The sequence below is a fragment of the Pavona decussata genome, unplaced genomic scaffold (genome assembly GCF_977016875.1).
Source record: "Pavona decussata unplaced genomic scaffold, jaPavDecu1.1 SCAFFOLD_6, whole genome shotgun sequence".
Taxonomy (NCBI): Eukaryota; Metazoa; Cnidaria; class Anthozoa; order Scleractinia; family Agariciidae; genus Pavona; species Pavona decussata.
This window is the reverse complement of record NW_028145430.1, coordinates 4127983-4153474: the sequence shown is the minus strand read 5'-3', so window position 1 is coordinate 4153474 and position 25492 is coordinate 4127983. Positions and strand designations below refer to the sequence as shown.

Below are 25492 nucleotides of genomic sequence, written 5' to 3'. Positions count from 1 at the left end.
GGTACGAGCTCACGATTGGTGATCGAGAAAATGATTGCTATGGTCGAGAAGAATGGCGTGTTTTTAGTGTCAAAATTCAAACTATCAATTCAAACATTCGATCCTTCAATTCAAATCTGCAATTGTTCGGTTCAAACTTTCGATCCTTCAATACAAACATTCAATCCTTCAGTGCAAATATGGAATGGGTCGATTCAAACATTCCATCATTCAATCCAAATATGGAATTGTTTGTTTCAAACATTCGATTCTTCAATCCAAACACCCTTTTCTTCAATCCAGAAATGCCATTCTTCAAGTTAAACATGCATTCATTGTATTGCCTGGCCTATCATTCAGTTCAAGCATGCATTTCGTCGATTCAAACATGCCATTTTTCAATTCAAACATTTGATCATTCAATCCAAACGTGTATTTCTTCAATCAAATCCTGAAACTCAAACACTACACCATAAATTCCGCGTTCAATTTCGATAGAAAAAGCTGAAATCCTGCTGTTGAAACATTCTGCACTTTAATTTTAAGATATGAAATCCAGATTATAAATTCAAACATAGTCTCACAGTGTAGTTGTGCAGCGGCTCGATTCAAACATGCACTTCGGCGATTCAAACATTCAGCTCAGCAGTCCAAACTTTCAGTTCCTCTCCAGTAGTCTGGAACCGAGGGGACTCTGTAAAACAAGGATACGGACGGGCGGATGCGGACGGCGGATGGCGGACGGCGGATGGGGCTTAAAAAAAAAAAAAAGAAAAAAAAAAGAAGAAGAAGTGGAAGAAAATAGGATGTTGATACGGTTAAATTTATTGGTTAATTGCCACCTTCTAAGAAATGCTAGCTTTGGCTTTTTTAAATTTTATTTTAATTTTTTTTTTAATTTGAATTAATTTTATATCTCATTGTCAGTCAAACAGCGAAAACGCTGTGGAATGTTTCTTCTCGTTTTTCAACCAAATAAGTCTGAGTTTGCAGTGGAACTCCGTACATAAGTACGACACACCATCCGGCAAAACAACACGTTCACATTCATGAACATTTACAGGATAATCTGATTAACGGGTAAAGTACTGTACGAGCTCTTGTTAGGCATTATAGATTGGAAATCGTGGTTATTGTTCGAACAGACAGATCGATACAAGTTATTAAAAAATTATTTTAAGACGTCCAAAGATTTCCCTGCGTCAGATTTGCGAACGTGTCAGAGCAATTGGATAAAACCTTATACGCCTGGCCCCAGTTGTTCAAAGAGCGGATAGTTTTATTCACTGGATAGGTTGCTATCCAGCAGATGAAATGCGTGCAAGATTTTCCCAATAGCCCTATAATTTATGGATAGAGTAGAAACATATATATCAAATTTAAGTATGGGATTGTGTGGAAAACTTGCCAAAAGGCGTTACCGGTAGTTGGAGTACATTTGCTCCGCTGGATAGCGACTTATCCGGTGGATAAAGTTATCCACTCTTTGAACAACTGGGGCCTGGTTTACTCAGCAGTGGAACACCAATTTTCAAGTCCGCTTCTTCAGGAGAAAAGCGAAACATTTCTCAGCGTAGTTGAACCGGCGGAGTCGACCGATCGCGAAAGCTTCAAAGCATCAACCGGTTTGTTAGACAAATTCTGCTTTCTTTATTACATTTTTTTTACATTCCTGTCTCATTAATATTCATATTTTCGATTATCCGGACATTTTATTCAAGTTCCAACGAGTCCGGATAATCGAGGTTCGACTGTACCAAGTTCACGGAGAAGACGACCCCTGACCTGACTGGGGACTGAAGGCCGCCGCCGAGGCAACCGGAGGAAAACCAGAAACTGACCGAAAAAAACATGTTTTTCTGTCAGATAAAATAATCTGAATGTTCCAAGATGAGAAAAACCAAAATCCGCAATGAATATCAAAACCGAAAAGACGCAAAACCCGATCAAAAAAAGCCCCCATATTGCAAGGAAAATTTCGCTTGGGTACAAATTTAAAGGGAAGAAAATGACATGTTCAGAAATCCTACGCCGGGAAATCTTTGGACATCTTAAAATAATTTTTTAATAACTTGTATCGATCTGTCTGTTCGAACAATAACCACGATTTCCAATCTTTAATGCTTAACAAGAGCTCGTACAGTACTTTACCTGTTAATCAGATTATCCTGTAAATGTTCATGAATGTGAACTTGTTGTTTTTCCGGATGGTGTGTCGTACTAATGTACCGAGTTCCACTGCAAACTCAGACTGATTTGGTTGAAAAACGAGAAGAAACATTCCGTAGCGTTTTCGCTGTTTGACTGACAATAAAATATAAAATCAATTCAAATTAAAAAAAAAATAAATAAAAATAAAATTAAAAAAAAGCCAAAGCTAGCATTTCTTAGAAGGTGACAATTAACCAATAAATTAAATCCGCCGTCCGCATCCGCCCGTCCGTATCCTTGTTTTACAGAGTCCCCTCGGTTCCAGACTACTGGAGAGGAACTGAAAGTTTGGACTGCTGAGCTGAATGTTTGAATCGCCGAAGTGAATGTTTGAATCGCCGAAGTGCATGTTTGAATCGAGCCACTGCACAACTACATTGTGAGACTATGTTCGAATTTATAATCTGGATTTCATATCTTAAAATTAAGGTGCAGAATGTTTCAACAGCAGGATTTCAGCATTTTCTATCGAAATTGAACGCGGAATTTATGGTGTAGTGTTTGAGTTTCAGGATTTGATTGAAGAAATACACGTTTGGATTGAATGATCAAATGTTTGAATTGAAAAATGGCATGTTTGAATCGACGAAATGCATGCTTGAACTGAATGATAGGCCAGGCAATACAATGAATGCATGTTTAACTTGAAGAATGGCATTTCTGGATTGAAGAAAAGGGTGTTTGGATTGAAGAATCGAATGTTTGAAACAAACAATTCCATATTTGGATTGAATGATGGAATGTTTGAATCGACCCATTCCATATTTGCACTGAAGGATTGAATGTTTGTATTGAAGGATCGAAAGTTTGAACCGAACAATTGCAGATTTGAATTGAAGGATCGAATGTTTGAACCGAACAATTGCAGGTTTGAATTGAAGGATCGAATATTTGAATTGATAGTTTGAATTTTGACACTAAAAACGCGCCATAGAGAATATCGACTGTCGATTGGTGGTCGAGAATGTCGAGAAAATGAGAATTGGAAAGGACTGGAAACGAGTGGGAGATAATACACTCTCACTTATATCAATTAGTAAACGAATTTTCGCGCCTTCGAGGAAAAACACATGGCGTCGAACACGTCTTCCGATGCTAGCGCTGCAGCTGGAAAGCGAGTACTCGAAGAACTGCAGCAGAAGGCAACTGAACTTTCCACACTCCTTGGCAGCGAAACGGCAACGCAATGAGTTTTACCAACATGCGAGGCAGCGAGGCGTGCGAGGCACCATGCGAGGCGTGCGAGGCATGCGAGGCAGACGTGCGAGGCATGAACAAAACATGCGAGGCATGAACAACCCCGCCCAACATAAACTGCTAACCGTTAAGCTAACCGGGGAGCTATTTAAGCTAACCTGCGTGCTATTTAGGCTAACCGGAGTGCTCTTTAGGCTAACCGGAGTGTTTTCAAGGCTAACCTGAGTGCCTCACACGTCTGCCTCGCATGCCGCGCACGCCTCGCTGCCTCGCACTTTGTAAGGATCAGCAGTTCCTCCTCCAAATCAAAGTGGTTCTGCCAGCCGCACTTACATGCCAAGTTTCAGAAGGCAGTTTTGTAATTCAACACTTACCGTGGAAAAGGAAAAGGAAAAGTGAAGTCCGTTGTGAAAGGACCATTCATGAGGGATGTTTAATATTTTACTAACTGGCCCCGATGTAAATAAGGTTCCCAGGCAAGGGAAGCGAGTGTGGCTGATGGAAAATGGCTTCACGATTTCAGGTTTCGAATTGCAAAAGGAGTGGTCCGAGTGCGTGGTTGAGGCTTGTCTAAGAGAAGCATTTGAAGAAAAGATTCCAATCGATGTAGACTTTGAGATTCTCATGCCTGTTCACAGCACTCTCGTCAAACCTACTTTGGGACCAGGGCAAAGCCTAAATGGAGTAATGGTACACAGAGTATTTAAAGAAAAGCCCATATACATCAGACCGTTCCAGGAAATTGGCGATGATAGCACTTGCAGCATCACCTGTGAACAGCAAGACTATTCAGGTACAATAAGTTATTATTTGATTGTGTTTAAAATTTGTAGCAACTACACTGTCATGAGGTCCTAGTTTGTAAATTGTGAGAGTATGGTTTCTCAGTCCCAGGCCCTAACCCCATCCCCGGACTGGATGCTGATTACGGGACTGTGTTATGTACTTTCAAAGTTTTCATTTTATACAATAGGAAATCAATCAGCACAGGCAACCCAGTCAGGTAACACCATCCATCGGCAACAAGCCCAGGCTTCACGGGCAACCCAGTCAGGTAACACCATCCAGCCGCAACAAGCCCAGGCTTCACAGGCAACCCAGTCAGGTCACACCATCCAGCTGCAACAGGCCCAGCCTGCACATGCAACCAACTCGGTTCACACCATTCAGTTGCAACAGGTCCAACCTGCTTGGGCAACCCAGCCAGATCCCACCATCCAACTGCAAGAGGTCCAGATTGTCGAGCCAACTAATAATCAAGGTACAAAGTGATTAGTTTCTAATAAAACTGTTGTGCTGCATTGGTGGGCAAGTAAAACACTAGTTGATTATCAACTCGAAGTAAATAAAGGTAAATTAACCATTAGCCGTTCATCGAAGCAAAGGGCTAAATGCTCGATATGTCAGCTACTAGAAATTTGCTATGGCGGTTAATTTACCTTTATAAACTTAGAGTCGATAATCAACTTGTGTAATAATCAAGGTAACCTTTGCCATGAAATTAAAACTGTAACTTTGCATCGTTCTGATAGTATGCACCATATTTCATCAATATTATTCTTAATATGGACTCTCGTGTCCTGTGCGTATAGGTAGTTGTTATTAAATCTGTCCGTTAAATTAGATTTATTTACGGTGGAATTATTTACTGTGACAAAAAAATAACAAGTTATGGTAATTAATTGTGTTTTAGTGCAGATTTGCTTAAGAGTCAAAGCAATCAGTTCAGTTTTGGACATATTTTATATTTTTCCCTCTCAACCCATCTGCCAGTCTTATTAAACCAGTTACATTTAGTTAGACTATATTTCATTTATCTAGTTTTATTGCTTTTTAAGGCCTTTTTTGAACTTTATGGTTAAATGTATTAAAATTACTTTATTGTTTCTATTTGTAGATGATGCTGAAGACTTGATTCCCATGCTCTGTGATGAAGATGCACCTAAAAAGTGTGTCACTGTGCATCGAAGTACCATGAGGAAAGACCTTATTGAAATATTCAGTGATCCCAATGTTTCAAATTGCCTTCTTGATGTCAATGTCATTGATTCAAATGGCCATCCAGAAGAAGGGAGGGGCAAGGGAGTTCTGCTTGACATTCTTACTGAATTCTGGCAGGATTTTTTCACTTCACTCACAGTTGGAAGTGGAGAGAAAATTCCTTTTATCAGGCATGACCTGCAGAGGCCTGAGTGGGAAACTATTGCAAGAATCCTGGTTTATGGTTACAAGACCGTTAAGTACTTCCCTTTGAAACTTTCTCATCTATTCTTGGCATCATGCTTATTTGGAGAAGAAAGCATCACACCGGACTTTCTTCTAGCATCATTTAGACAGTACATTGCTGCTGAAGACAGAGAGCTCTTGGACACATGTCTCAGTGATGCTTTCGATGCCAACGACAAAGATGCCCTTGAATTCCTCTCGACATTCAAGTGCTTCAGGGTGCCCAACAAAGACAACATTCAAACAATAATCATGGAGTTGGCTCACCAAGAATTGGTTCAGAAACCAAGATATGTATTAAACAGCTGGGCCCCTATTCTAAACTCACTGCGATGTGATTACACTTTCCAAACCCTTGAAGGTCTCAAGGAACTATATGACAGCAAGCGTCCAACAGCCAAGAAAATAAATAACCTGTTCAGGGCAGAGCCGTCCAGTGAAGCCGAACGACAGAGTCTGGATCATCTCAAAAGGTTTGTCAAAACCTTAGACGGAAAGGCACTGGCCAAGTTCCTCCATTTCTGCACAGGGAGTGATGTCATTACCTGTGACCACATTGAAGTGTCCTTCTCTTCTTTGGAAGGTTTTGAGCGATGCCCTGTGGTTCGAACATGTATACCAATGCTTGAGCTTCCTACTACATATGAATCATACCCAGCTCTGGCAGAAGAATTTACTAATCTCATGAAAGAAGATCAAGCATGGTCTTTTGACATGATTTAGGTGTTTTAATTCTTCTCTAATATTAGCCTGCAAGCAGACTCAGTTAATTGGACTTTCATGTGCAGAGCTGTGATTTGTGAACCATCAAGAGAAGGGATGGAAAAACCTTTTCCCATCCTGTCCCATTTCCCCCGATGCCTCATTTCACTTGATGGTTCCCGTGTGGCAGCTCTGCAGTCAAGACTCACTGGGTAACCCAACCAAGTGAGCATGCGTACAAGTATTTCTCTCAAGAAGACTTGATATCTCAATAGAATCTCAATCAATGCGTCTGATAGATAGTGTGTTAACAGAACTGGCCAATTTTGGAGAGGGTTATACTTAGTATGATCAGTACACAAAAGTTGTTGTCTCAAGTTATGATAACAGGTTAATCATTGATAGAAGCAAAGATTTTCAAATTGTTCAGGGCGAGATAATTTTGTTTCTCACTGTTTACGGTTTTGTTCCAGTTTTAAGAGAATAAAAAAGTTATCATTTTGTACACACAAAACAACTAGCTATTGTTTTACAACATAAACTGTGTGTGGGTGTCGGGGTGGGATTGCAAACTGCAGTTTACATTATTTTTTTAGGTGGATTAAACATTAACTTTCAAGGAAGTCCTCAGACTGTTGATGAATTGTGTATATTCGTAAACACCCAAGAGGGGCTTTTGCAGAAATCATATCTCTAATAATTACTAGCAGATGATTAGCACCATGTTTAGCCTTCTATTGTCTGAGAAGGGTTTGTTGAATTATTTTAAGAAACATGACAAAAGTGGGTTACAGCTTTACAAGAGAAAACTATAAGTTGGTTTTTAATAAATACCCATGATACATTCACTGAAAGTTTGTCATTTCACTTGAGGTTTCTGTTTAAAGTTATAGTTCAATGTGTTCAGTTTTGCTGTATGGAACTACAGAACAAATATGTAGCAGCATATTCAAGTTATGTGATTACTATAAATTTATTATGATTTTTCCAGTAATTACTATGATGATGAATAACAATATTGCTGCATCATTATTGTATTATTATTATAATTATAACAGTGCAGCTGGAAATCTTATGCTCAAATGTAACAGTACAACTGTATTTTCATGTGTTGAGTTAATAAAATAACATTACTAACCCAATGTGGACCATAGTATTGTTTATTTACAATCCTTGGAATGTCGTTAGGCTGGAAAAGCTGGAATGGTGGAATTCAGAATCCTATTGTTAAATATCTCGTTATTTACCTTCATTTTTGTTTCTGTCACACCTCTCATGCACATGGTTATATATGTGAGCCATTGCATACATGTATATATATTTTTAATGTTATTGTAAAGCAAAAGGAAAGGTGAAAAAATTCAAATTCCTTAATTCCTGCTTTTCCAAATTACCTGTTCTTTTCTTTTTCTCAAAGAATATCAAACATTAAATAACAGTGATAGAAAGGGATCTAGTGAATTCATGATTATTATAAATCCTGAAACCTGGCAGCCTCCCTTCCAAAAGCTGGAAAAAATAATACAACTCAAAGCACACTACAGCTGTTACTAATACAATTGGTTTTGTTGTACATGTACATATGTATCCTGCATTTAAATGGCTATCTTTTCATGCCGGTTTCTTTCCCCTCAACAAGTACAGTAAGTTGTCTACATACTAAGTATGTACAGTATGGTTCAACTAGCTTGTTCAGGGTCAAATTTGTTTTTGGTTTGAGTTTTGGGTTGACTCACAGTGCATCCAGTTAAGGAGAACACTAAGAGCACCCAAATCACTTAAAACCTTTTGTCACATCTCACAACAATGCCAGATCAGTGAAAGAGGTTGACTGAAACTTGTGATGGTGAAGGAAAATTAAAGGTTGAACTAGGGTTGGTAAAAGTGCACTTCCCTCTAGTGTTTTACATCACTGTGCCTTTAACTGTTAATAAATTAAACAGTTTAACTAAGGCAAGTTTCTTACTGACTTGACAAAATCACGAACTCTGAGGAAAAGATCAATTCCAGAGTTTCCATCATCCTCTGAGGGATCTGGCACATGGGTCTTTAAGACTGTCATTTCTTGCACAGTCAGTTGGACTTGGTTGCCAGGAACAACAACATTACAATCATCATCCATCTCTCACACACTTGACTCAAAGTCAATGCCATAAGATTCTGGATCGCAAAGCACTGCATCATCCATACTGTGCATGATGCCAGCATGCCACAGTGCCATTGGGGATTGGTATCCTGCGGTACGTATCCCATGGAAGTTCCACTGCTCTACAAATTGCCCAAGTGATGCATTGATCCTTGGTAAATAGATGTAATGTAGAGCAAATAGATCAATCTCACAGAGTGAATCAAGCAAGCACGAGTTTTCCAAGAAATTAAAGATATCTTTGTAAAATGCGATGACCACCCTATTCGTCTCCCGCCACAGTCTCTCAATACGGACATTGTGAACACTTCTTCCTGCTATGAAACTGCCTCGATTATCACCACGATTCTCAACCATAAACCTTGCAACTTCGACATTTTCGACACCATGGTCTCCCCTCACACGTAGAGGTAACCCAAAATCATGGGTTCCCTCGACAAAATATTGCAAAACTGTAGATGCTAAGTTGTTTGTTGCACAGTTAAGATAGACTATTGCCCTGCTATACCCATCTGTGCATCCATGTATGACAAACCTCCAATTTACAAGTTTATGGTTCCCATCCATATGCCAAAGGTGATTAGGAGCTCTGGCATTGTACTGCCTCCTTTGAATTGCAGCTCTCCTCCGCAGTGCTCTACCAACAGGATCAATCTTACTTAGAATGTCTCTTATTCGGTGTCTTTGAACAAAAATACCACGAGCCCTCAACCCACCACTTACATAGGACTCGCCTGCAGAAGGTGTCTGGCTCAACATTCCTGTCACAGCAGTATAAAGTTCTTCATAAGTAATGTCCACAAAGCTTTCATGAAGTCCAAACTCTTGTCTACGTCGATATAAAGTGCTCTCACTAATCCCAAGTGAAAGTGCTATTCGTGTCCAATTCATCCCAGTTTCTCTCAGAGTTTCGATTTGTTCTTTGGTAATGTTAAACCTGGGTCTCCCTCCTGTGCTTGCTTGAGTACTAGGAACCCAAGCTGGTGACTTACTTTTGCTCATTTCTCTCTGACTCTTTGTGGTACGGATTTCCTGTAACAAGCTTTGCGAAACCGAGAGTAGATCTTCCATAAGTTGCTTCAGTTCATCATTGGCATTATGTATCTGTCAATTCCAAGCGCGATTATCCCCCCCCCGGGCAACCCCCGGGCATTTGACCCCTGTTCGGCTCCACATAGTGGGGCATTTGACGCGAATAGAAACCCGACCCATCGGGCATTTGACCCGTCGAAAAAATGCTGGTCAGCGGTCGCATAAATTGTCGGAATGCTTTATTCACAGCCAGAATTTACTCGTATATTTTGCGTCAAACAGTTTTTAATGTAGTAAGCCATTTAATACTACCATAGAGAAGCGTTCCAACAAATATATCCGAGATTGTTGTTGGCATGGCGGAGTTACATATTGCTCTTCGCTTCTCGTTTTCAGAGGTATGTCCAAGTTCCCTCAAGCTTCGTTCTCCCTTTGCTCAGCGTTCGAAGCTCGACTTGTTGGCATGTCTAGGTTTCATAACATATTGTTTTTTATCATTGTTCTTGTTATCACACGTATTAGCAAACTTCATGTACATTAAATATAAAAGAAAAGCGAGTATCGGTACATATGTCGTTGAACTCTCTGTTAGTTGAGTTTCATATGTGATGTTATGCATTATCTTTAATAATAAATTGTTTTAAATTTATTAATGTATGAATTTCGTTGATTTTTATGTAAACAGAGCTAGCGAATACAAAAAAAAAAAAAAAAAAAAAAAAAAAAACCAACACGATGACTTTTCAGCCCCAACCAGTGGGGCATTTGACCTAGAAATCGGCCCATATAGAGGGGAATTTGATCAGGCATTTTTAAAAAAGTCAAATGCCCGGGGGTTTGCCCGGGGGGGGGATGATCGCTTTTTGAATTGACCCAGACATTATTTTGTATTGCGATTGCTATTGCATGAACAACTTGGAAATGATCCTCTAGCGTACTCTCTAAATAGTCTAAAGGAATAGAATTAAATTCATCATTAAGCTCCTTATCCACCTCATCGAAGCACTGCTTCATGGAGTCAAAAAATTCGTCTAAGTCTCGACAACCTTGGTCATCGGCGCATTCGGCAGCCGCCATCTTGACGACAGGTGGTTACAACTTGATGTAAGTGTGAGTGTATTATCCCTCACTCGTTTCCAGTCCTTTCCAATTCTCAATTACCAATCGATATTCTCAATCTATTTCTCGACATTCTCGATCACCAATCGACAGTCGATATTCTCGACCATAGGGATCGACATTTTCGACCATCAATTTTTTTTTTCGACTATAGCGATCGTGTTCTCAATCATCAATCGTGTTTTGGACCATAGCGATCGTCATTCTCAATCACCAATCGTGAATCTCGACCATAGCGATCGTCATTCTCGATCACCAATCGATAATCCCAACCATAGCGATCGTGTTCTCAATCACCAATCGTGAATCTCGACCATGGCGATCGTCATTCTCAATTACCAATCGTGAGTTCGTACCACTTTTGAATGATATGGCCTCCCATACGTGTGGGAGCGGTCAGAAACTGGTCCCCAGTTACGTGGGAATTACGTGGAAAAATGCGATTCGTCGTCCGCCATTTTGAGATTGTAACGGCCACTATTTTAGTGAGCATGCGCAGTCGTTTTTCCGCCATGTTTATGAATGCTAAAAAAATGTCTGCTACGTCATATTATTTTCTCAGCCAATCAGCGGTTCCGTGCGGTCAGTTTAACTGCCCTTTCATCGATCTCGTACCCAGAGTCTTCAGGCTTTTGGTCAGCGTTGCCCCGCTGACCAAAAAGCCTGAAGACTCTGGGTACAGGAGGGAGGGGTCAACTTCGGCTTTTCGCAACCAGATTGCTTGTCCGGATGATACGGGCCATCGTGACGTCACTTCCTGTAAAACCCGGGAAGTTTGAATGATTGATAAACTACAACCTCGCCAAATTTTTTTCTTGGATGATCAGTCAAATAATTCTACGCAAGGCCATCAAGAATCATTGCTATGATTTAACCTATTACCATAATACATGAAAACAGCATCATCGCTCATGAAGTTAATATTTCAAGTATGAAAATACGCAAAAGTTTGACACTGGTTGATAGCAAATGCGACAAAACAGTGACGGCCTGCGCATCTTTGAAGAAAGATAACTTGAGAATCCAAAAGAATTTAACAAGGAGGGAAAAGTGAGATCTTACTGTGGTCAAGAGCTTTCGATTGGCCATTAAAACCAATTATCTAACAACTTAATAAAAATGATCAGTGGGTTTAAACGCATTTCTCCGGTACTGTCTGGTCGAGCGCTTGCGAAAAGAAAGGCGAAAACATTTTTTTCTCAAGCTATCGGAAAAGCTACGTTGCAAAGAAACCTTTAGTACTAAGTAATTTGCCAGTTGGTAATTGTTAATGGGCAATGGAGTTTGCTTTTTTTGTTTAATTATCTCACAAAAACAGGAAAATATGACAAGACTCTCCTTGCGAGGCCGAGCGGCTGACGCCAGCTTCAAGGCAAAATAGTCCAAACATTCTGTATCTAAACATCAAAATTCTAGCGGCAATGCACAAGTTTTTCTCTCACAGGTTTGGAATACATAAGGAGGATTCAATTACTCTCTGGACTAGTACTTAACTTTAACTCAACTTCAACTCTTTCATCATCTTACTAATGTAAATCAACTGACTACAGCATTTATCGTCTCCTTGCTCATTTGTTTTCTGGATCATTTCAGGTGATAAGTTTATTTCTATGACAAGATGTCTCCTTATTAGAGCTCTAGAGAAAGCTGAAGATATTGTGAATATGTTTGGCCAGAAAACTGAGTCAGGAGTTCGCGATTTAGTGTGAAATTTTTTGCAAGCTTTTTCAAAATTCTAGGTTGCTCAGTAAAAGTCTTCTTAACAAGGGTTAAATGGCATGGGTAAATTAAAATAAACTCCTTTGAATCATCATTTTGTATTTATCAATCATTTTAATAATGTTAGAAGCAAATGCGATAACTTCAGGTCAAGTTTCAGCAATAAACACAAACTTATAATTTTCACTGTTTTTTCACTCGGCGAAACAAACGCACTGATCATTTTTGCAGCTGAATATAACCTACTAATCTCAACTGGAACGTTTGCACTAAGATTTGACCTCGTCCCAAGGCAAATGTCAGTTTCACCAGTACTTTGTGTAATTAATAAGATGTAATTTTTCTGGCGCGGACAATCTCAGCTTTTCCGATCAGCGCAAGTACACGTAACTCTTCACTGCAACATTTTCAGCATAATTCATGGTTGAAAATAAATCAACACTTACCTATATCGAGAAAAGAAGATTAAAAGTCTACTCAGCAAGAAAAAAAACCCCATCCAGAGCCTGGCTGGGAAAAAAAAGTCGTTTGATGCAACAAAATCACCAGCGCCATTTTCGAAACTAGACAAAATCCCGCGCTTCACAAGAAGTGACGTCACGATGGCCCGTATCATCCGGACAGCCGAGCCCACGAGTTGACCTCTCCTCACGAGTTGCTCTGGGTACGAGATTGCCCTTTCACTTACCCGCTGTCACCACAGGCAGCCCAAGTTCGCGTCACTAGAGAGCCTGTAATAATTAATTACTAGTGGGTATGATGACCTTTGAGTGCAAGCAGCCATTGAGAATTTAAACACATTATAAGACTTTGTATGGGAAATAAAATACTGTCGATTATGAAGTTTAAAAAACGCTAAATTTAACTTTCATTCAATAAAACGAATATTCGCGGCGTCACTAGAGAGCGTGTGATAATTAATAACTAGTGAGACGATGACCTTTGAGTGCAAGCGGTATTGGGTTACGGGCAGCCGTAACATCACTTCTGAAAAATTCATGAATTGGAACCTCTTGGCAATAGGAAAAGGATTTTAAGAAAAAAATTGGAGGGATGCAGCTCTGCCAGAAAGCGTCCAGTCGTGTTTTGAACTTTCCATACATTTGTCTGTTAGCGAACCAGCCGTGAACTGCTCTAAAAATAGCTCGCGGGAAAAAATACAGGGAAATGTATGGAAAGTTCAAAACACGACTGGACGCTTTCTGGCACAGCTCCATCCCTCCAAATTTTTTCTTAAAATCCTTTTCCTAGTGCCAAAAGTTTCCAATTCATGAATTTTTCAGAAGCGATGTTTTATGAAAATTATTTGACATCGGATTTCCAAACAAACACTGTTATTTCGAGCCTGTTTGCCTACTCGTCAAAATGGCGTCGAAAACCGTGATAAGGCCTATTCATTTCATGTTACGCTGTACCATTCGCGATTACAATGTGTTGTTTGAACATTGGGAACTAGTCAATTCTCGTTTTGACTGTTCTACAGTGCAAATGAAGGGTGAGCTATTCACACTTTGACTCGACTGTTTAACTATTTCATGCCCCACTTCGATATGAATTGCTTGTCTGTTTGTGTTTTGGCTAGACCGTTTCGTTTTACACTTTCCTATTCCAGTATAGAAAGTTGAACAGTTTGTACTTTGGCTGTGCCACTTTTCAATTGTCTGTGTATTTTGTAATGGACACTTGAACCATCTCTTTGTTGTCTGTACCGTTTGAAATTCAGGCCCGTAGCGGGGGGAGGGGCAGGGGGGGGGGGGGGGGGCTTGAGCCCCCCCAGAATTTGCGGAGGTTAAAAAGCAATGCCCTAAAATGCCCATAAATATACAATTAAAACAAATTAATGTTGAATTCTGACGCTGCAAGTGCCTTTTCACAACCGTTAGTAGTCTGTTTACCACCTCTCAGTTTCCTTCGCTAACAGGCACTCCTATCTTGTGAATCGGAAATAAGAATCAAACTGCATTGAAATCAACCAATCCAAAGCCGTGAAAGCTGTCGAAATAAACTACTTGTTTTCTAAGACATCCGCTCATTTTAAGCAATACAAATGTCCTTAGTTTATAAAAATTGAGTGTTCCCGCATTGTCACACAAAAAAAGCCACACAAATATGTCCTCAGGGCCAGAGAAATTTCAAATTTAAAAAGAGAAAGAAAAATTTGTCGTCGTTTGTCTGCGTCGTCCTTCGAATGTGAAATTAGGAAACTTTACGTAGTAGTCCACGTGAAAGTAAAGGCAAAAACATGTACCTAAGAGTATGATCTAGGTGCCAAATTATTGTTTTACTTACTAAAACAAATAAACCGTTTTTTTTTATGCTCTCGTTGCATCTTAAACTCCCAAATCAGTCTGTTTTTGAGTGACAGTGGGGGGAGGGGGTGGTAGTTTTGTTTCACCATTTTGCTAAGCCCCCCTCAGTTGTTTTAGCCTTGCTACGGGCCTGAAATTCATGTATTTTTGGTGGTAATGGCCGCCTATGCCCCCCCCCCCCCCCCCAGCCTGGACTGATCCCCGGACATAAGCATTTTTGAAGCACTCGTTAAAAGAGTCTATTACTATAAATCTTTGAACATTTCCATCTTTTTTCCTCACCATTTTACGAAGAAAGTCTTTTATGTGTGCTTCATTTTTATTTTTATACTTGTGCCTCCCTCAGTGTTACGACTACTTTTGACAACTATACATTGTTATTACTATGTCTCCTAGCTAGATTAGCTTACTATTAGTTGTTCAGTCTAGGTGGCAATATACCTTACATAAGTAGTGTTTACATTTATTTCCTCTGTATTCCAGTGTGGTGTACAAAGAAAATTTGTTGTTGTTGTTGTTGTTGAAAATAAACTAGCAAATGCCCCACGAAACAGACAAAACAGACGAAATCAGACTCACCGTTGTAAACTGAGCTGCCCTGTGATTAGACTGTTCACAGTCCCCCTATTTTTTCGTGGGATTCTCGAGACATGGAACCGCCGCCATCTTGGTTTGTAAAAGCGAGCGCGATCTGGGGAGAGTGTCTAAACTACTGAGGGGAGCGGGAGTGGATGTTAGTATAGTGGGTGTTAGTATAGTCGCCTCCCAACTCCGCTCCCCTCCCCTCGGTAGTTTAGACACTCTCCCTAGATCGCGCTCGATTTTACAAACCAAGATGGCGGCAGCTCCATCGAAGCATACCGGTTTCGAGAATCCCACGGAAAAATAGGGGGACTGTGAACAGTCTGCCCTGTGATCTTAGTGGTGTAAAAAGAATAAGCCATTTTCGCCACCTTTTGCTGTGGGTTCGCCTGTGGTGTAGCGGGGTACCACGTCTGCCTTAAATGCAGGATAAACTACTTTAAATCTTAACATTTTCACAGAACTCACTAATGACCAAGGTTTTTAGTAGCATTTGTGACTGTGTCTTCAATGTTAGGAGTGGAAGGTGCCAAAATTTCGTTTCAGACGATATGGCCTCAATTTACTTACACTGACCACGGGCAGAAGACGACATTTGATGTTTTCGAAACTCTTTGGGAGTGAATGAGTTGATTCCTGACTAGAAAACTGAACGGACCTGATTTGCTCATGAAACTTAGCTCCGTGGCAAATCGCGCCTCCTTTGCATCTGTCGTATTCCGCAAACCCTGCCGGTTACCTTGAAAGAAAAATTCCCCGGGAGGCCCACATCCCCAAACCACGTAAATCACACCTTCGATTACTGCGTTGCCAGCGTAGGTTGTCCAGGTGGTTCAGTGGTTGTCACAACAGCACTCAGTAGAACCATGCCGGTGAAACCGGTGAAGAAGTCAATATTGCCGCTGAATGCTTTGTTTTTTTAAAAAAACAAACTCGTTTGGGCGACACAAGCAAACTTTAATCTTCGCAGCTGTTTTGAACGCTACTTCTTTTTTTCTATTTTTGTCTGTGCATTCATTACAAGGCAGCGGTGTTTCGACTGTTTTAAAAAGATTTCATCATAAATGCACCAATATTCTAATCGCCAAATGCCTTTTAGCTTTATTAATACAAAGAATATTCATAAGGAGAACGTTATGTAAATAATCGATTTCAAAGAAAGGTGTCCAAACCAAACCAAGCTTAACAAACGGATTCTAGTGAAAGAGAAACATTTGGCAATTTCTCGCACTTTCCGTACACAGACTCCGGGGCCAACTTTTTTCCTTCCAACGATTTCATTGAAAAGCTCCGAAAATAACTTGCCTTCAATTGTTATGAGGGCCAGTGTTAGAAATTTGCTGTGTGTGCCTTTGGCTTTTACCTCGGATCACGACTTGGACCGTTTGGCTTGGGTATGAGAATTGGTTTGACGTCTGTAACAATCGTATGGCAATAGCCAAACGCACTTAGATACAATACACAAAGCAAGACATTTTTACACTTATTAGTCTACCAGACTTGTAGGTATAAGTGGTGGTTTGCGATTGTATATAATTCTGGGTCGTACTTCTTGGGGTAACTAATTTCAAAATCACAAAAAGCAAACAGCCATGAATTTAGGTGGGAACTCTAACGGATGGATTTCACTACTGTCACAGGGCTAGTGAGTTGTTGTTTTCAATTGATGTAGTTTGTTTTCTAGGCGGTGAAACTAAATTCACTTGCATATGAGTAAAACAAACCTTCATGCCTTGAAAATGACTTACCAAACATTACTGGAATAGTAAGACTACACGTTTATAACACATCTTTATTTTGAGATGCTACAAATAGACCAGAAGTAGCAGGCATACAAAAAAAAAATAATAAAATAAAATAAATAAATAAAATATGCTTCACGTCGCCTATTTTGGACTTCCCCTTGCTTGCTTCAGTTTAAAGCTGCTTTCGGTTTAAAATGTGTGCGTTTTTCTTCTAGATTATGGTAACAAATCTGACTGAACTATTCCATACATATAAAGAGTATAAGAAATAAGCTAATTTGAGCAATTTCAAACCAAACGCAAATTTAAATTATTGGGCGGAAACGAGTACTTGGAATCGTGTAAATTATGTCACTGTGAGTCTATATACAAACAGCTGTACAAACCAACCATATTTTTAGTGGAAATGTCATACGTTCACCTTTCTCTCCGTATACTTTAAAAAAATAGCTCAGGTTTTCCATGCTCTCTGAGGGATTTGAACAGCTGTTAATCGATGGAGAATTGAGAAGGCTTTCATTGAAGTCTCTTGCTACTTGATTACCTGAACTTTTAATGGCTACCAAATTGTATTGTTTGACAATCACAGAAGTACTATACTTTCTTAAAATCAGCACAAGAATTAGAAAAACATTCACTGGATAAAAAATGTGTCATGACTTGTTCTTGGTTATATGTCTTCGTTGTATCAAGCTGAGATACATAAAAAAAAGCAGCGTTCTTTAATTAATTTTTTATAAAATTGCGATCAGCCTCCGTTTTCGTTTCGCGGAAAATCTCAGGTTCATTTTGTATTCTCTTTCACACTGCAATCTATATCGGATATGAACAGTGTTTTTCTATAGAGTGGGTCTATCTGATTACCCGAATAAATGTAAAATCACAAAATTACTTTCCACAGCGTACTTGAGAGCATGTTTCAGCTATTGTGCACCTAAACACCAGTTGACTCTGTTTCGGACCGAAATGATTCCGGATATATATGATGTTCCCGAAGATGGCACCTCGAGTATGGAGTTAAGCAACTTCGGAGATATCCAAATATTCTTTTGAGTGTGATCCCACCTTTGAAACTATGTTGTAAAACCCTTACTTTCAAACGTTATTGTTCGATTTACAAATAAAAAGAAATAGCACGGAGGGTCTGGTTTGCCTTTTACACAAGCCGAGCTAGTTTCGAGTTTGAAGATGGTTTTTACTTCCTTCATCGTGTACAGCAAAGGTATAAACATCAATAACATCTGAGCTGCGTACTCAGCGACTAATCGACATAACAAGAAGTTCTAATAATAAAAGGACAAAATTCTTGATATCTAGGAATTTAACAGCATCCCATTATTCAATTTGCATCATAACAAAATCGGGTCATGTTTCGAGTGTTCGCTTAGTTTCAAGCGAAAACAATAAACGTTTTCAAGCAGTCAGCCCTAAATGGTCGCGGACGCGTACGAGAGGATTCTACTGCAATGACATGACTGGGAACATTTCGTTATTTTGAAAAAGCGGTCACCTGCGAGAGGTGTTCGCTTATGAGAGGAGGTTGTAAGACAGTTTCGACTCTGTCTCACTGGAACAACCAGCCTTCAACCTTTTTGTTTTTAAATCGCTTCAGTCGCAGGGCATTTTTATCACCCTTCTTTCAACTAGTAAGTGAAAAATTAATGAAAATTGTCCTCAGCGCCGTAAAGCTATAAAATGCACTTTTCGTCGAGTGTTTTTGAAATCCACATATATATTTTATTTGCCATCATAAGAAAAATAAAAATATTAAAAAAGTAATTAAGTTTGAAGCTTATAGTAAACATTGTAACCTGTGCGTTGGCTCGCTTGGTCATATTTTCAAGGGGAAACGGCGCTTATATTATACGATCCTTCGAGCGAAACGAGGCCGTAAAGAAGAGCTTTGAAAGGGCGGGGAAGATAAGACGGCTTGGAAACCAAAATACCTTAACGAAAATTTAACTAAGTGAGTGAGCGTGGTCGCAGCTTATTGAAGTCCAGGGGTCTTACAATATATTTTAGCCGTATAGGGCGCTTCTGACTTTAACAAAGAAAGAACATTCGGAAGTCGTTGATCAGTTCTAAATGAAAACGGTTTAAAGCCTCCGTTTCCATACTTTATGAAAAATAAGTCTATGATATATTGTCTGAAAAGACAATGCAATCGTCAAAATGTTCTCCTGTAAGAATTCAATCAAATACATCAATCGGAAGAGGAAAGCAGAAAAATAGCTAAGTTTAATGAAAAGGTGACCTATTTCATTAAGAAGGCGCTTACTTATGAACCTGTAAATTAAAAAATCCTTTATGTTTGCGCACCTAATTCAATGCAAATTAGAAGAAGATTAGTCAGTTTTTCTGGCTTGCTAATTGATTTTCGCTCTAAAAGCCCAAACAAAGTTTGTCAGTGTTATCTTACCGCCTACTTGCAGCTGTTCTGTATTCTGTTTACCCAATGTATAAAGTTTCCTCCGCCAAGGAATAGTACAGATTGCTTGGGCGGCAATTCTGGAAAGAGCTCAGTGGCTGGCTAGTGCGGAGTCTTGTATAGTTGGTTCTTACCAATCATGAAACAAGTTTTTGTCGCTTGTTTCTTTCTTCTATTTTATATTTCCTTTGGTAAGTTACTAAAAAGACAACTTGCCAGAGTTGTATTTTTCATCCGAACGGAAGATTAATCATATTTGTGCCAAAGAGAGAATGTTATTTAGACGCTGTAAGCTAGCTTCGAAAAATAGTTTTCATCTTTTCCGAATTCTGAAGCGCAATTATATCCTCCTGCCTTCAAGAAATTTAATTGTAGTATTTTGAATTATTCTGTCACAGTGCCTTGACAACTAGCGCGAAGCGGCAATTCAGTGACATTAACTTGTTAACACGTGAACCACATTCGAAAAGAAACTTGGCGAAGAGATAGAACACTTTTACGTATGACTACGGATAAATAATTTTATATAAAAATACGGATAAAAGATTTTAATATAAAATTACGTTATCTGATTTGCCCGAGGACAGCGGAGCTTTAGGGAAGCAGAGGTTATGAATGAACACTGAAAACATAAAATGTTTAAGTATCATATAGCCAGAGCGGATGACCCTGCTTGCAGGTTAGATTTGGACATTTACTACAGCCGCAATAAACCTCAGTTCCAAGTTGTAGTGTTGCAAAATAAGAGAATCCACATTTTCAGGAATGGAACTTTAAGGAATAATTAAAATGTTTTCTTCTGCTTTCCGTAGGATACACTTTTTGTGGAAAGAGGTTCCACGATAACATAAACTATGACGAAAAGAATCTGTTTCGTCGCATTGTTGGTGGTACCCAGAGTACTCAGGGCGCTTGGCCTTGGCAAGTTGCTCTGCTTTTCAACGAAACACAGTTTTGTGGAGGTTCACTCGTCTCTCCTCATTGGGTTGTCTCAGCTACTCATTGTTTCCATGGTAAACAATATTATTGAGTCTTATTGTATATAAATTTGTGCTTGCAACCACTTGAAGAAAGTTGACCCGGTTCCATAACTGCACGTTCAGACAAAATGGTTGCAACGGTTCCCTTCTTTCTTTCCCTCTCTCTCCCCTTCAATGTTAAATTTCACCGACCCGGAGTGAAATACACGCTACAAACACAATATTGGAGGAAGGGGGAGGGCGAGTACGTGCTATATAACAGGCATGTTCGTTACCTTGGGTGTTAACCGTAATGTTGCAGCAAATAATGACTGCAGTTGTGGCTATTGGAGATGAATGCCGCTTTATTGATGGAAATGAACTTAAATGTACTCGGGGATTGCTTGGGCTATATTAAGTATAGGACGAACTTTATAGGGAATTGGACATTTTGGACATTCCCTCATCATTTAGTTTCATTTATTCAGAGTTGTGCTTGTTTGTTTCAGATGCTTACACTTCAACAAACCCATCCGATTGGACGGTGGTGCTAGGTGAACATCATCTGATCAACCGAGAAGTGTTTGAGAAAAGAAGACAAGTGGAAGCAATTCATCTCCATCCTAAGTACAAGTCTATGTTCCTTGAAGGAATATATGATACGCCACCAGATTACGATGTGGGTAGGTTAGAGCTCTTAAAGCACGATCTGGAACAACTTTTACCGGGTTATCTAACGACAGAGATCCTTTCCTTTTGTGTTGTTAAGTCGTTTATTCTTTAGAGCACCCTGGTCACCGCTTAAAAAGGACGCACCAAAATTTGCTACCGACTTTTGGTGTACAACGTCAGCACATTCCAGTGATTCTTTCCGTTAGCTTTTGTGTGTTTTTGTTGATATTCGACAGATCTATAAACACTACCGAAGGTAAATAAAGGTTATCTTCGACCTTCGCAGGAGAGAAAAGTCGATGTAATCTAGGGCTAACCCGGATAGTTTTTCCAAATCCGGCCGTCAGTGCAAGGGGGTCCTGGGAGAGTGAATGTCTGCTGAGTACCGAGATTCCTTTTAAAAATAGTTTTCGAATACGACCGCCTCTCATTGTCCCCGGCCGCAATGGGTAGCATTCGAAGGCTAGCTTACAGAAAGATTCTTGGGCCTGTTGTTGTTAATAGAGTTCACTTGTTTTACAGTTTGCGCTATTTATATTTTCATTGAAAACTGATGTCCTTAATTTGGACAGGTCATCAAACTTGTTAAGATGTAATTTTGCTTTCGAAATGTAGCTGCACAAAAATTAATAAATTGACGTCAAATAGATAAGATTGTAACTACTGGCTTTGACTCTTGTTCCGACATTTGTTTGCTGGTCATTTCTTGGCCCTTAATTCTCCGAGATATTGTTGCAATAGAAGACTACCTAACAATTCGACCTAAATTAAGCGCATGGGAACCTTTCATCGAGATGCTAGGAGCTCATTATGTCGTTATTGTTCTCGATATAACTGTTAGTATCACGAGCGGTGACGTTCTATTTCCGGAATACGCCGGAAGTTGGATAAACCTGACTGTGAGAAGGTTTGCTGGAGGGGGACGGAGCGGGGCTGAAATCCTGATGATAATAATAATAAAACCGTACACCCAGGGGACGAGATACTCAGCTGATATTATTAACGGGGACGTTCAAATACGATCAAACCCTAACCTCCCAAAAGTCCTATTACGTTAAAAGTGACTGATAAAAAGGCCCACAATCCACAAAGTAGCACGCTAAATACCAAGAGCGAATGAGCTCCTGCCACCAGAGATACACCTCCACCCTGAACTTAGAATGTACAACCACGAGGTGTCTTCCGTGGCACTGTTACTTTTAACTGATATTTCAACATTTCATTGTTTTATTGTTATTATTATTACAGTAGTTTCTTTTGATGGGTGTTGCATACTATTTATTAGTACCTTGCAACGCCGTAGACACTGTGAATAAGCAAATATGTATTTTTTTCTCATCGCGTGAAATTATGAATGAGACACACCACATCATCATTATTATTTTCTTGCCGTTTTCGATAAAGCGTCTGTTATTGACCATAAATTGTTTTTAATCTTCAGCCATGGTTCGTCTATCTGAGCCAGTCTTATATGACAATTTCGTGTCCCCCATCTGCCTTCTTCGTTCTGGGATGACATTCCCTTGGGGAAAAGAGTGTTACGTTACTGGCTGGGGTCATATCCAATGGAACAGCACTCAACCAGACATCCTGAGAGAAGCCAAAGTTCGTCTAGTTCCGCCCCAGATTTGTAACAGTGCCAAGTCCTACAATGGAAAAATTCATAGCAGGGCTCTATGCGCTGGATTCAAGAAAGGAGGTGTTGACGCATGCCAGTATGACAGTGGAGGACCGCTGTCATGTAATCATCGTGGGCGGTTTTACCTTACCGGAGTAGTGTCTTGGGGTCACGAATGCGCGCGCCCACACAAATATGGGGTCTATGCTAACATGTTCGAAGTCACTTCCTGGGTAAAGAAAGTGATGAAAACATACAGCAACACAGAGATTTGAAATATTTCACGTTGCTGCAATCAACATAGTAATCATGTAATGTATAGCCTAAATGGCTTTTAATCATGTAGTATGAAAAGTAGTTCTCCTTTACTTTCGGATTGCTTGACTGTTCTCTGATTGCATGGTAAGAGAAAAATACCAACGGTGAGCTGTCTTTTACAGTTTTATAATGGAGACTTCGGAAGCTTTCCATTTAGCAAAACATTTCGGTTCATGCGGTTGAAATGCAAATGACACGTGCAGATCAAACGGGACTATTTTGTGGAACAAACGGTTGACCTTAGGAGGTACCCCAGTTTTCCGATTGAAACGGAATTACCCTCATTTGCATAACATTCTGTTGTTGTCTTCTTTCGGTGACTTGCGCCATCGTTGCGCCTGACGTAAGCTTTTGATCTACCAATGAGATTGCAAGTTTAAAACTGAGAACGAGGTTCTTCGCCGAGGTAAAAAAAAAAAAACAACAAATAAATAAATAAAAAATAAACGAAGAAAAAGAAAAATCCTTTCCATTTGACAGGGAAAGTTTCCGAACCAACCAAACATTTAGCGTAAATGGAAAGCGTCTCTGCTCATACGCTTTTCACCGAGCTTGACGTCATTAACATTTACTCCGAGCTCAGATTGCTTTTTGTTGCTTTTGTGACTGGATTTATGGTTCTCATTTGAAAACTACTCTAAAAAATCCAATCTCAAAATGATGAGTTTGCTACCTCAGGAAATGCATTCTCAAGGGGAGCTAAACCATATATTTGATTTATTTTTAGAGATCAGTTTTCCGACTAATTTTGGAAGTCATCTTTTAAAATCTTTTCTGTTTGTGGCTGTAATTTCAAGTTGAAAAAGTTTAAACCTTTCATGTAATAAAATAGGTCTGAAGTATTCGTGTAAATATAATATATACTGAGCTTATCTCATGGTTCAGAAACGTTTAACGTCTTTTTAATCTCTGTGCTTGACTATGTATTTGCATATATACTAAGTATTCTTGCTGGTAAATGTTAGAAGCTGTTGAGCTCAATAGACAATAAAATTATCCAGGCATTTTAAATCCATACAACGAGATCCTAACTTTTCTTCTTCGCATATTTATGCGTTAGAAAAAGTAGCAATCTGCGCTTAGTTTGTCTTTTGTAACAAATTTCATTATCGGCTTACAGCAGTCAGCACTGAACAGTGTAAAATGAAAATTGGTGATTTTATTTATTTTTATTCTAGGCTCTGTTTTCAGCCATTTCTTGCAATCCTTTCCAAGGGTACGCAAACGATCGTTTCAGCTTCGCGTTTTGGCAAAAATTGCTTCACTTTTATATACGATCGCACGTCAGATTTTTAAAAACTTATTTGTTCGCTCTTTGTTTAGATATTCTAAAATGTTTCAGTAAGATTTTTCAGTAAGATCCTGTTTGCTCGGAGGGAGAAAGATCCTAGAAGACGTAACAACTTTTTGTATGTACGCAGAACTGATTTCGGCAGTAGTGGTCACCAAGGACAGAAGGAAAAAATTGTCGGTCTCTAACAGCTTAACCCCCGGCCGCCGCCATGTTTTTTGGTCCCTGGTGCTACGACCTTCCCAGCGAGGGTCGTTTACATGGTGCTAGGAACTTCCTGTCTCTCAGCTAGTGAAGATCCTATCGCTAGAAAGATCCTAGCGCTGGGGCCAAGTACAACCTTTTGCATGTACACTGAATACAGAAAACATATGGTCCTTAAGACTGTTTTGGGAAAGCAGTAAATAAACACATAAAGGTATCATATCCTACTACAATACCATATTTCAGATTCTTTATTTTATAAACTTTAAGGTGATATATAGTTTTCCAGGATTTATTTTAAAACCATGCAAATAGAAAATATTCTCCGGAGGGCACCGTCGAATGCATACAGTAACTTTAAACGGGAGGCCAAGATTTGGTGAACTTTTCTCTTTGAATTTCTCTAAGAATTTAATGGTTTTTAATTTAGAAGCTGTATGAAATACTCTAAAGAGTGTTTCGTCCTATTTCTAAACATTTCAAAGTTGGTTAGAAAAGCTCAGTTGCCCTGTTTTTTTTTTTTTTTTTTCAGCCTACTTGACCGCGCTCCACTCGTCTGGCTCGCTGATTTTTCTCTTCGCCGAATACCCCAATTAGGAGCCTGTTCTGAAGGCAGTTTTGCGCAGCGGTTTACACGCTTGAATTGGGCGGCAATTCTCTACTTTACCCCCAAAACGTGTAAAAGAGTTACGCTGTTGATTCAGTCGCCAATATTTAATGTAGAAGTTGTCAGAGGTAGTACATTCAAGGGAACCCGAAGAGAAGAAGGTGTACCACTACTTGTCAGTTACTCGCAAATTCATTTCATAATCGAGCTTTTTTCTGGCGTGGTCGAAAATATTACAAAGTTTGATTTTTTGATTTTAATTTTTTTTTTGCATTCAGCCGCTCATACACATTTTTAAGTTCTTTGTATCGAGACTAAGATTTTATCGGCAAAGAACATGCTCGTGTCATCTGCAAATAAATAAAAGCTTAGCTTACAGACCTTAACAGAAAAGTTGGGGTAATTTCGTTAGTGGATATGTTAGAGCC

The 25492-nt window shown here is 39.5% G+C and overlaps 1 protein-coding gene across 3 annotated transcripts in view; it reads left to right on the top strand.

Annotated features, from left to right (window-relative positions):
• LOC146489269 (testisin-like) overlaps positions 1-24316 on the top strand; it is a 37003-nt gene extending 12687 nt beyond the window's left edge. Inside the window, exons 1-5 of one of the 3 annotated variants that reach the window (XM_085107808.1) lie at positions 3871-4180; positions 4361-4648; positions 20208-20408; positions 20864-21037; positions 22468-24316. In XM_085107808.1, coding sequence (XP_084963934.1) covers positions 3886-4180; positions 4361-4648; positions 20208-20408; positions 20864-21037; positions 22468-22919 — 1410 coding nt within the window. In that variant the 5' untranslated portion in view covers positions 3871-3885 and the 3' untranslated portion in view covers positions 22920-24316. Of the gene's footprint in view, positions 1-3870; positions 4181-4360; positions 4649-5284; positions 7458-20207; positions 20409-20863; positions 21038-22467 lie in introns of those variants that run through there. The other 2 variants (XM_085107800.1, XM_085107791.1) reach the window with 2 other exon arrangements.
• Positions 24317-25492: the final 1176 nt, after the last annotated feature.